Genomic DNA, 13451 nt, shown 5'->3' on the forward strand with positions numbered 1-13451 from the left:
GTTTTCCCCCTCCACCCCCACATGGCAGGATGGGGCTGCAGAGGAGGTTTCCTGAGGAGGTAGCATGAGCTGAGACTCCTAAGCCAACTAGATGTCAGCCCAAGTGGATAAAACGGGGCAAGGTTGTGCTGGATGGAAATAAAGCCCATCTCGTCTATGTGAAGTCTAGCTCCTTGTGGTTGTTGCTATGTATCATCACATAGGGTTTAAAAATACCTATTAAGCCCATTTGTCTCTTGAAACTCCAATTGAGGAAGGAGGAAAGGAGCTGAGCCACTAGAGAAATACACCACACTGTTACCGACCGTAGCAATCCCAGTTTCCGTGTCTGTGGGTAGAGTCTCCTGCATGAGGGTAACCTGTTTAGCTTTGACCACCCATCTGCTCTCGGATGCACACTTCTCTGCTGTGTGTCTTATATAGAACAGCTTGCATAAAAGTGATATTTTTGCTTTCGTAGCAATGGAATCTTATTTCTTGCCTTGAACTCCCTTTTAATTTTTTTTTCTTCTTTTTCCTGAACAAATCAGTATGTCCCTCAATGTTCATTTGTCATTCCCTCCCTCCCCCAGGTGCTAATCCTGGGACTCTACCCTGTGGCTTTAAGTTCTCATTCTTTCTTCCATTGCAGGTTGGCTCCATGAGTTGGGAAAGAGACTAGAGTCTCCATACTACGGCAACAATACCTTGGGGGGCCCGTCCATCCGAAGTGCCTATATTGCCGCTCTGTACTTCACTCTCAGCAGCCTCACCAGTGTTGGGTTTGGGAATGTCTCTGCTAATACAGATGCGGAAAAGATCTTCTCCATCTGCACCATGCTGATCGGCGGTAAGGGAGACTCTTCTTCATAGCAAGACAGGGAACGAATATCTGCCACAGGATTTCTGTTACGTTTGTTCTGTCCTGAAACGCATTTAAATGGGAAGAGTCAAAAAGCGCTAATTAGAAAATCGGTGACAAACACTTTAATATACATAGAGATTAGCAATGAAAGTCTGTGATGTCAAAGAATTCCATTTTCTGGACAGATGAAGAAGTAACCGTTTACTTGATGACCGATTTTGAAAGGGCAGGAACTTTGTTTTCATGTAAATTATAGGAGTTTGAATTGCAGGTGTATGTTTGAAAGCCCATTTGACAGTCACAAACACAGTGTTATCAAATTTTATTAATACTAATATAGTGAATTAAGGATGCTTGCTAGATCACTTAGTTAAAAATAAAAACAAAAACAAAGAAACACACCCAATAAATAATAAATAATTAACATTTTAAACTTGTTTTTATATTCCATTTTCTGTGCTAAATGCTTCAGTACAACATCCTGAGTCATTGTCTATAGGTTAGGCACGATTCCTGTCCCATTTAACAAACAGACAAATTATTATACTATTGTCCCTGAGCTCCAAACCCGCCTTCCCTGTTATGCTTTGTCACGCTGGAGTTTGGATGCTGCAAACCTCACTTTTCTTTGCCAGCCGACTTCAGTTGCTTCTACCAGTAGGGGCACCAGAGGGAGACCGGAAAGCAGGAGGTGGAGAGAGGGGACTGCTTGCTTCTCAGGCGAATGATGTACCTCAAGCGGCAGAAGTGGTCCTCGTGTTCAGCCGCCTCAGGCACTCGCAGAACCAGCCCCATTGTATCTTCTCGGAGATTCCTGCATCAGTTGGGAGCGCCCCCACATCCAAAGTCGGGCCTTCGTGTCTTACGGCTCCTCACCGCTCCTCTTTTGGGCCTTCGTGTTCTGCTAAGCCCCCTTCTTCCTTTTGTTTTTCCATCTCCAAGGACAGAAGCTCCTTCCTGCAGTTATTATAGCCACGTTACCGCTATAATCTCTTTTTGCTCGTTTAGCTCTCTAGCCCCAGGAAAACCAGTTCTCTACAGTGAATTTCCTCTGTTGAAATATTTAGGTTCATTTCCCTTTTCTAAACCGCCTAACTGATACAGGATCCACACTGTTATTATCCACATTTTTCAGATGATATATCTAAAGCTTGGAGAAATAAAGTAACTTTCCCAATGTCATACGATCAGTAAGGAAAAGAGGCAAGGTTTGAACCCAGATAAATGTTTACTTCCGTATATAAATACATATTTGGAAACTTACCAAATCACAAGACTTCTCTCATGGAGTCGTAGGAGATGTGGATATTTACCTGGATCGAGTAAACATTCTTCTTAGACTGGAATTCTTAAAGCAGTGTTCTATCAGTATTTTCTGCCCCATCACCATTCTCCCCAAAAGCCTATTTTACCATGTTCTTTTAATGGCCTTAATCCCAGCTATCCCTTAGCATTTTTGAGCCTTATAATACAGGATGGTTCCTAACAGGTTCCTTGCGTGGGAGATGTCAAATGGCTGTGCGGGGCTTTAAGAAATGACTCATCCAGCTTATGGCGAAATCAAAGTATAAAGCCAAGCCTTCCCTCAAGGAACTTATGATCCAGTCTGGAAGAGATAGGCTGAAAGATGTGGAAAGAGCTGTACTAACACCAGGCAGTAAAGCTCTACGTGCCGAATCCGTTAGGAAGTTCCGAAGCAGTGAGAAAACAAGGGCCAGGGATCGGGAGAATTTCTTGGAAAGGCTGTGCTGGTGACAGAGCTGCTGAAGGGGCATCCTGGGACTGCAGCAATTCTAACAGTCTTGGCTGATGTACGGCAGCAACAGCCTAGGGAGCAGAGAACAGGAATTCTCATTTTCCGAAGAGCTACAATGTGCCAGACGCCGTGGTGGCTGTTTTATACCCAGTATTATGACTTCTATAATTGCGAGTCTCCTTGATTGCCCATCTCTCAGCTTAGCAAAGTTACAGGCATTTTGCCAATATACACAGCTTATACTTATTTAATATTTGCCCATGTTTCTTCTACTCCGGATGGAAAGGTGGGGAAATGCTCAAATGTTCAAGGATTAACCTACCGATTTGACGTTTGAAGAATCTGCTTAGATAATTGAGCTTTTATTCTCTATTGATCCACATAAAATATTGTGACTGGTCCTGAATCGGAAATGGCATAAATTATTCCCTGCTGTTCACTGTAAGTAGAAAGCAATGCTGGTCACAGGGCCAAAAGATATGGGAAGTAATCAGACGATGTTACTTTGTCACTTGTTAAATGCTCATTGATCACATCATCCTGGTGCAAAACCGGTGCTCATTTGTCAGTGGCTTTAAAGCATTTGGGTGACTTGGACAGCACTTGGGAAACCACTGCTGTTGAATGGCAGACGGCATCTAAGTAACTTGAATTTATTAGTTAAACACAAATTTGTGTTTGTGGGAAACAACTCTGTATTACTGTGACAATTACCTTAGGCTAGAAGAAAGGATGTCTGCATTTTAGTATTTTCTGTTTAACTATTTGTATGACCTTGAGAGCTAATCATAAGAGCTCATAATATGGAACATGTTGCTCGTTTAATTCTCCTAACACCATGAGATAGAAGTTACTAACACCTTCATTTAAACATAAAGACGTGGAGTTTTAGTGAGTCCGTTGCCAAGATTCACTGAGACCTAGCAAACTTCTTACACAATATCCATGTTATTATATCCTATGAGTTGATTTTATTCACATGATTTCTACAAATATTCAGAAATAATTTATTTTTTTTAAATTTTAGGTATATATTCCTAAGGAATCAAGTCTGAGGCATCTTATTAGGAATCTCCACCCAAGGCTGATGACATTACTAATGACAGGGATGCAATATTTACTACAAAAGCAGACGGCTGCAATCTTAAATGTTGCAGGTGACTGCCCAAACCCCAGATAAATATCTAGGGCAGAGACATTCACTGGCTGAGTGAGGAGGAGGAAGGAAGGGGAAGCTTCCGTGTGAGCATCAGTAATTACAGTGTGTGCTAACCACTGATTTATGGGAAGACGATTAAGACACATTTTAAAAGACACATTTAAAAAAGTCTACTATACAGAAAACTACAAAGCATTAGTGAGAAAATTTACAAGGGGAGTAACAGAAGGATATACAATGATGATGGTTTTAAGACTTAATATTATAAAGATGCCAGTTTTACCCAAATTGATCTAAGGATTCAGTGCAATGCCAGCGAAAATTCTAGTAGATGTGTGTCCATGTGTGTTGGTGGATATGTGTGTGTGTGTTTGAAAAATGACAAGCTCTTTCTACGGGTTAGTGGAAATGCAGAGCTAAAACTAGCCAAAGCAATTGTAAAGAAGAACAAAATTGGAAGATTTGTGCGACAGTTATGAAGATGTACTGTAACGTTCCAACAATTAAGAAAGCACATGTTAGCCCAGGAACAAATAGGCCAGTGGAATGGAAGAGGACAGAAATAGGCCCACACTCGTATGGACATTCTATGACACAGGGGACATGCCGTACGAAGGGGAAACGATTCTTTCAACACATGTTGCAGGGTCAAATGTATATCTGCATGTTGAAAAACAACCTGGACTCCTCTTAAAACTGCATTAAAATTAATTCCCGCTGGAGCCCTAACCATAAAGAAAAAGATGGGTAAATTGAACTACAGAATTTGTATTTTCCAAGACATTATTTAAGAGTGTGAAGAGGCGGGGCGCCTGGGTGGCGCAGTCGGTTAAGCGTCCGACTTCAGCCAGGTCACGATCTCGCGGTCCGTGAGTTCGAGCCCCGCGTCAGGCTCTGGGCTGATGGCTCGGAGCCTGGAGCCTGTTTCCGATTCTGTGTCTCCCTCTCTCTCTGCCCCTCCCCAGTTCATGCTCTGTCTCTCTCTGTCCCAAAAATAAAATAAAAAACGTTGAAAAAAAAATTTAAAAAAAAAAAAAAAAAAAAAAAAAAAAGAGTGTGAAGAGGCAATCCACAGGATAGGAGAAAGTATTTGCAAACACTTATCTGATAAAAGGCTCGTACCTATTATATATAAAGACTGTCTACAAACCAGTATGAGAAGACAACCCAAAAAGGCATAAAACCTTTAAGAAGTACTTCACAGGGGCGCCTGGGTGGCTCAGTCGGTTAAACGTCCAACTTCGGCTCAGGTCGTGATCTCGCGGTCCGTGGGTTCGAGCCCCACGTCGGGCTCTGTGCTGACAGCTCAGAGCCCGGAGCCTGCTTCTGATTCTGTGTCTCCCTCTCTCTCTGACCCTCCCCCCATTCATGCTCTGTCTCCCTCTGTCTCAAAAATAAACGTTAAAAAAAAATAAAAAATAAAAAAAAAGTACTTCACAAACAGATTCCCATGCCAAATAGACAATAAAAATATAAAAAAGGTGTTCAACGTCATTTATCAAAGCCTTGTAAATTAAGATCAAGATTAGATAGCATTTATATTCGCCAGAATGAGATACTTAAAAACAATGACAACATGGGGCTCCCGGGTGGCTCGGTCAGCTGAGAGTCAGACTCTTGATTTGGGCTCAGGTCATGATCTCTCAGTTCGTGAGATTGAGCCCCTGATCTCGCTCAGGCTGACAGTGTGAGCGTGCACTCTCTCTCACACACATGAAATAAATAAATAAACCTAAAAAAAGAGAGAGGGGCGCCTGGGTGGCTCAGTTGGTTAAGCAACTGACTTCGGCTCAGATCATGATCTCAGGGTTTGTGGGTTCAAGCCCCACATTGGGCTCTATAATGACTGCTCAGAGACTGGAGCCTGCTTCAGATTCTGTGTCTCCCCCTCTCTCTGTTCCTCCCCTGCTCGTTCTCTGTCTCTCTCTGTCTCTCAAAAATAAATAAACGTTAAAAATTAAAAAAAAAAAAAAAAGAGAAATGAAAACTAAGCAAAGCTTATAGATTACAATAGAATTCACAACTGTGGTTACCTTTGGTAATGAGGCTGGTTAGTGTCTGTGAAGGGGACACAAGGGAGGCCTGGGGTGCTGATAACATCCTATATATTCATCTGGGGGGTGGTTCAGTATAGTGAGCTGTACATTAAATATTTGTGTAATTTTCTTGATGTGTCATTGATATTAATTTTGCCTTGTAAAATTATAATACATGAGCTAAAAATAATAACCACCAAGTGTGGGATGGGAAGGTAGGTAGCAGTGAGCTAAGTTCTCACCTTTCATGGCAGGTTGTTTTTAGGTCTTATCTCAACATGATGAGCCAAGCAATAGAAGTAAAATTTTGTTGTCTAAAATATTGGTAAAAATCACGAGACCTAAAATAAATAATTTTAAAAGATTCCCTTTGGGGAGTGGGGTGGGGGTGAAGGGATGGGTTTGGGGCTAAATGCTTCAGAGTTCATTTGCTAAGCCAATTGCTTATGATTACAAAACTTTTTACAGAAAGTATCAAACGACCAGAGGTTCATTTCAGTGCCATAAATATTTATGGCACACATAAGTTATGCCAGGCACTGTGCTATATGCTGGCGAAACAAAAATGACTAAGTCATGATACTTTCCTTCGAGGAGTTCACAGTTTAGTAATGGAAATAGGAACTTGGGCAGATGATGTTCTTTCTTTTCCCACTTTAATTTTTCCTATTATAATGCACATTTAGAAAAGACTGAAAAATCCACGGAAAAATTAGAATTACATAAAATCCCATCGCCAAAAGACAGTCTTTGCAGTCTTTTTACATATATATAGCCCTCTTTTTGGCAACATTTCTATCAATTCTGCATATTGTGTTTGCCACCAAACAAAATATATTAGAACATGTTCCCACACTTTAAAAGTTCTTCTATCACACTTGGTAATGGCTGTCCAGTAGTCACCTAACGAATAGGTTCCAATTGATGGGCCCATCGGCTCAAGCTCAGAGGTTAGATAAAGCTTCCTAGCGAAGGTGACTCACCACTGAGGACATGTCCGGTTTAAATGAGGCATCGTTGTCCCGAAAAAGGTAAAGTGAAATTCGTAACAGTTAAGGCTTTCCTTGGGTCCTCTCATCCTATATATATATTCTCCTGACATAATTTTATTGGACCCATATGGGCTATGGTGTTCACAAATTCAGGCTTTTTTAAAGACGTCTACACTGCCATTTGAATTTGTCATTTAGGAAATTGTTCTCACTCTGTTTTCTCTGCCATCTGCCATCCACAACCCAGTGTACTCTGACAGGAGTGGAAAATTCCAGGTCAGTGAGTAGGTGGGAGAGAGGAGGAGGACAGCTAAGATTACCCAGAGCCTGAGCTCTGGTCTCCTTTTATATCAGGAGCAAACAGTCCCTCTGTAGACTCTGAAGGCAATGCGAAGTGGTTGGCTAAAGAACTCAGCAACGATGTTATACCTCAGGAGAGCAATGTTGCCCAAAATCCAGAGAAAAAAGTAGGGAGCGAGAAAAAAAAGAAGGAAGGAGATGGGAGAGGAAGGGAAGAAAAGGGGGAAGGGAAAGGAGAAGAATAAGGAAGAAAAAGGAGACAAAGAGAGAGAAAGCCAGGCAGCCCTTTAGGAGGACTCTTTCACCGGAGGTCTGTTTACATTCTTCTGAGATCCCAATTATCGAGCTTCCTCCAAGACCTGATATTAAGGCGAGATTTTACAAAATCCATTCTATACAAAATGCCTACACAAAGCAAAAGAGCCTCCCACACACTCAGCAGCAGCCCCAGCATGCTACTTTAAGAATTATATACGTCAGATTTGCTAGGAGTAAAAGGAAAAGTGAATGATAACTTCCAAACTGACCTGGATATTGCCATTCTTGAGTCAAACTTTCATAGCAGATGGAATGATTCGGCCTGAGAGTTATATATATGCTTCACCGGTGTGAAAATGATAACCGGTGACAGAGAGGCAAAATACCTTTGGGAACTGGAAAATTATGGAAGTTGGGGTTTTATTTTTTTAACTACCTAAATTAGAAGTATTTGCCTATGCTGAAATGAGACTTTGAAATTATGGTGACTCAGATATAGACTGGGACTTTCCAACAACACTGAGAATGCTACAATTAATCCAGTAATTCATTTTATTGATGATGTACAATCAGGATGCTAAACGGTCTGAACATATCATTTCTCTTACTTTAAGTGCTCTACACACATTATAATTAAGCAAAGCAAAGTTAAAATCATACACGTAATTAAGGAAGGCGGTGTTAAAATAAATGAAATAGAATTGTTCTCAGTACTCAGTTTAATCTCGATGAAAGACCATTACATACTTTTACAGACGGTAGGGCCTTCCACACACCGAGCCCATAAGTATATTAACTGAGCCTGAAATTGGTGTTTAATTTCTTTGACTTGGAGCAGAATCACTTCTCTTCTTTGCTGAGTGTTTATCATAAATAGAGGGCTCTTCTTCCAAACAAAATATTTGACCTCAGAGCCACTGTGCTCCTACAGAAGAACGGATCTCAATTTGGAATTTACCAAGAGCCATTCAACAGTAAGTTATTAGGTAATGCACATTTTTCTTAGGATAGTTTTGACCTGTTGGAAAACGTTTCATTTTTGAAAACTTGGGGAGAATATACACTTGCCTACATTTGTATGGAGCAGGAACTGACTAAATATTTCTTGAATTTCTTTCATCAAGAAGTCATTCCCACTAACAACCACTCTTAAATATTTACGAGGTTGCTGGAAAACCTTGCCTGAGTCTTTCCCCCCATATTTTACGCCACGGAGCGTGTTGAAAATTCATGATTATGCTTTTCACTATCATGGGGAAAAAGAACATAAATTGAGCACCCGTTTTTCACACAAAATATTAGGCACTTTAAAAAATATAGATTTATACTTAATATAATTTTATATTTAAATAATAATAAATGTCATATTTATATTTATATAGTATATATATTAACTCTTTAAATCTCAAAAAAGCCCTATGAATAAGGGACAACTATGCCCACTTATATATAAGGGAACTGCATCCACGTATGGGAATTATGTATCTTCCCAAGTTCACAATTAGGAAGTGCCAAAGTCAGGTTTCATATTCCGATGTGTTTGATTCTGAAGTCCATATTCTCTCTACAACATTATATTCCTCCTGTATGTAGACCCTAAGTTTAACCCTATTCTAGTAACTGTTCCAAAATATTGAGGGTTTCCTTATTATTACCAGCTGTCTTTATAGACATGGTGATCCTATCTTTCATAGAGAAATGATGATATATAACCTAAAAGAATTTTAATTCCAATGTTAGATTAGATCGAAATTAGTATGCCAGTGATCCATACATTCTGACAAATGTAGAGGAAAGGAAGAATTTTATTTGGGGCTATCCTGAAATAGGATGGAGATTCAGGAAGATAGATGCAGTAATATGTTGGTGTTTTTGCATAAATGTATCCATTTTGATGTAAGAAACTTTAACAGAGCTCCTTGGACATTGAGATTTTGGTACAGGGACACTTCGAGAGCTCCTAATAAACAAACTACTAGATTTGTAGTCTTTTTTTTTTTAACCAAAAACTGCTGGGCTGAAATCTGAATATCTGATACTTGATCTGCCCATAAATGTAACTATACCCAGCCCTCACGTCTTCCAATGTCACAGCCCCAGGCGGGTCAAAGACCTTCTTGGACTATCTGATGGCATATGCAGGGGCCATTCCAGTTCTGTTTGGCTGATGACTATTTAGTGCAAATTCCTGTCCTGAATTTTCTGATTTTAAGATTTCTGACCACTCCCTACATTGGGCAACTCCTAGAAATCCCTTTTTTTCTGGTAGAAGACCCATCTCCAATCCCCTCCAACTGTTGAATTCGTGTAAACCAAGTTTTCTATCTTATTATAATCGGGTGGTGGTTTCAGAAAGGGGACGGTTCAGTAAGAAATTGGGGATTAACGAAACCACACTGAGATATCACCTCACACCAGAGTGGCTAAAATGAACAAATCAGGAGACTATAGATGCTGGAGAGGATGTGGAGAAACGGGAACCCTCTTGCACTGTTGGGAATGCAAACTGGTGCAGCTGCTCTGGAAAGCAGTGTGGAGGTTCCTCAAAAAACTAAAAATAGATCTACCCTATGACCCAGCAATAGCACTGCTAGGAACTTCCCCAAGGGATACAGGAGTGCTGATGCATAGGGGCACTTGTACCCCAATGTTTATAGCAGCACTTTCAACAATGGCCAAATTATGGAAAGAGCCTAAATATCCATCAACTGATGAATGGATAAAGAAATTGTGGTTTATATACACAGTGGAATACTACGTGGCAACGAGAAAGAATGAGATACGGCCTTTTGTAGCAACGTGGATGGAACTGGAGAGTGCGATGCTAAGTGAAATAAGTCATACAGAGAAAGACAGATACCATATATTTTCACTCTTATGTGGATCCTGAGAAACTTAACAGAAGACCATGGGGGAGGGGAAGGAAAAAAAAAGTTAGGGAGGGAGGGAGCCAAACCATAAGAGACTCTTAAAAACGGAGAATAAACTAAAGGTTGATGGGAGGGAGGGGAGGGTGGGTGATGGGTATTGAGGAGGGCACCTGTTGGGATGAGCACTGGGTGTTGTATGGAAACCAATGTGAGAATAAATTTCATATTTAAAAAAAAAGAAATTGGGGATTAAATATAATCTGACTGAGAAAGCTCATCAAAACAGGAGTCCTATGTATATGTACCACCTGGTTCTTCTCAGGATGGCAACATAACACTAGGCAGAATACCAGTTTTCCTCTGTGAATGTATTTGTTTCTTTAATAGTCTCAGATTTTTTGATATCTCCCTTAAAATTTAACCACGGAGTAACCACAGAGCCAAAGTGGGGTTGGCGATTAGAGCCATATTAATCTCAGCTTCAGATTGCTCAGAAAATCCTCAGTTACATTTCTAACCACTTTCTCCATACCTTTATTAATAAAAATGTGTCATATTTAATATCATAAAACTAATTTTAAGTGATGGCTTAGGGGAAAAGACTAGGGCTAACCACTTAGACTAATTTTGAAAATGTATTTGTTATTATGATAACCACTGAGCTATAACTTTATAGTTTATTTTATGAAATTATATTAAAATTATTTTATCATGGTTATTAAACTATACCTGTTAAAAATGTAGATGCGAAAAGTGCAAAATAAAAGTTTGTCCTGGCCAGAATGGCAGGTAACGGATTAAGTGTGGGTCAGTTTTGCCTATTACTGAGGATTTTTGGAAGATATTTTTATTCTGATTGATTTTAACTCTGATCAAAATGACTACGTTAGGATGCAGTCTATGGCGAAGTGGCTGTACCAAAACGCTTGTACCAAAACAGCTGTATCAACATGGCCACATAAACATACTCTGCTGAATTCAGGATCTATAAACTGTAAATTTAGACTTAACGGGTGAGCCCCTCCGTCATAGTTCTCTCCCATTGTATGCTGTGTTGTCTTCTCTAGCCTTGATGCACGCCTTGGTGTTTGGAAACGTGACCGCGATCATACAGAGGATGTATTCCAGATGGTCCCTCTATCACACTAGAACTAAGGATCTGAAGGACTTTATACGAGTCCATCACCTGCCCCAGCAGCTCAAGCAGAGGATGCTCGAATATTTCCAAACAACCTGGTCAGTCAACAATGGAATAGATTCAAATGAGGTAATGTTCATTTCTCATGCTGAGGTTTTCAGGCAGAAAGCACATATTCTTGGCTAAAAGCAAGGTGCTCAAATTCAGGTCTTGGAAGTGAAGTACACATCTACCAACTTGCTCATCCCTATTTTTTAATCCCTCGTGAAACCCCGTCTATCTTCTTTCATCTGCTTTGGCTTATGTTTTCATTATGCCACTTTGGATTGACCAATGTTTTATGTTAATTTGCTATTCTGGTCAATTGGACTGCCTAACTTTCATCCTCATTGGCCCTCTTCGGAGGAACCAATTCTTATGACTACTAAACGGTGTCATCTTGGAATTGAGATTACCCAAGTTAATGTGTGCCTTTAAAACCAACAAAGTAAAACCGAAAATATCTTCCAGCACACATGTTATCTGTAGACTCCCAGGAATACTCCAGACCACCACCACTGTAAGAAAGGTATCCTATAAATCAAACAAACGTGCTACAACCGCTCCCTCCCAATCAAGCTAGTAATCCATACTTTTAAGTAATTATTTGGTTTCTTTTCTCTTCGTGTGATCATAATCTAGAGGAAACACCAGTGGGCCCAAATTCCATATCTTCTGTCCCGAGTAGGAGTCTTTGTGAGAAGCATGTCACAGTATGCCATACGTTTTCGTTCCAGAATCTTATTAATGTATTCTACTTCCCCGGCCTTATTATCAGCTAATTTTCAATGAGCACCTAACTGGGGTCACAGTCACTAAAAAAAAAATCTCTCCAGGACTATCACATACATATAGTTCCTCTTCTATACTCTTATTGGTCAAACAGTGGGAAGGACACCCCCTTGTCTTGCAGAGTAAATCAATTAGACTAGACTTACCCCAACTTGATTTCTTCTTTCATCTTGACAGCTTTTGAAAGACTTTCCAGATGAGCTGCGTTCTGACATCACTATGCATTTGAACAAGGAGATCTTACAGTTGTCCCTTTTTGAGTGTGCCAGCCGGGGCTGCCTCAGGTCTCTGTCTCTACACATCAAAACCTCTTTCTGTGCTCCGGGGGAGTATCTGCTGCGTCAAGGAGATGCTTTGCAGGCCATCTACTTTGTATGCTCAGGCTCCATGGAAGTTCTTAAAGACAGCATGGTGCTGGCTATTCTTGGTACGTCGGAGTTGAAAAGCTTCGTGAAATTTTACCCTAGAGCATAAGTTAAAAAGAAAAAAAGCGGGGAGGGGGGTACTGCTATTGTGAGTAAGAAAATTCTGGATGAATATATGGAATCAGGCAAATTTGAATGGATTTAATTTGCCAACTATGTATTATTATTGTTCTGCCACATACTGAGTTTCCACATTCAACATAGCATTTCATTCTTGTTAAAAATCCAGCAGTATTGGGGCGCCTGGGTGGCTCAGTCAGTGGAGCGTCACTCTCTTTGCCCCTCCTCTGCTCACATAGGCGTGCTCACTCTCTATCTGGATTCATAGTGCTGGATTAAAAACAAATCCAGGGGCACCTGGGTGGCTCAGTTGTTTAAGTGTCTGACTTTGGCTCAGGCTACGATCTCACAGTTAGTGAGATTGAGCCCCAGAGCAGGCTCTTTGCGGTCAGGGCAGAGCCCGCTTCAGATCCTTCGTCTCCCTCTCTCACTCTCTACCCCTCGCCCACTTTCTCTTGCGCTCTCTCTCCCCAAAATAAATAAACGTGAAAAAGATTTGTTTAAATCCAGCAGATGAATATTAACCCTATTTTACAAATGACTAAATAGTATGTTCACTTAATTTGTCCCAAATAACATAAGAAAATGAACACAGTTCTTTCTGATTCCTAAAGCCAGATTATTAGTCATGATGCCTGCTGCCTCTTAGTGAAATACCTGGTCAATTTTAAAGGGGCATTTTTGTATTTTTGTGGAGAACAAAGTCAGAGAAGAACATGAAAATGGCTCCATCTGTGCTAGAAATAACACAAAAGTGATTATGCACTGAAGATAAGCTCTCA

General features: G+C 40.4%; 1 protein-coding gene across 1 annotated transcript in view; it reads left to right on the forward strand.

The window, feature by feature from the left end:
* The window catches only part of KCNH8 (potassium voltage-gated channel subfamily H member 8), a 355181-nt gene that overhangs the window by 281928 nt on the left and 59802 nt on the right, over positions 1 to 13451 (forward strand). The window contains exons 8-10 of the mRNA XM_019434283.2: positions 632 to 829; positions 11283 to 11482; positions 12362 to 12611. Coding sequence (XP_019289828.2) covers positions 632 to 829; positions 11283 to 11482; positions 12362 to 12611 — 648 coding nt within the window. The remainder of the gene's footprint in view (positions 1 to 631; positions 830 to 11282; positions 11483 to 12361; positions 12612 to 13451) is intronic.

Source organism: Panthera pardus, unplaced genomic scaffold, assembly GCF_024362965.1.
Source record: "Panthera pardus isolate Hobbes unplaced genomic scaffold, ASM2436296v1 HiC_scaffold_16, whole genome shotgun sequence".
NCBI lineage: Eukaryota > Metazoa > Chordata > Mammalia > Carnivora > Felidae > Panthera > Panthera pardus.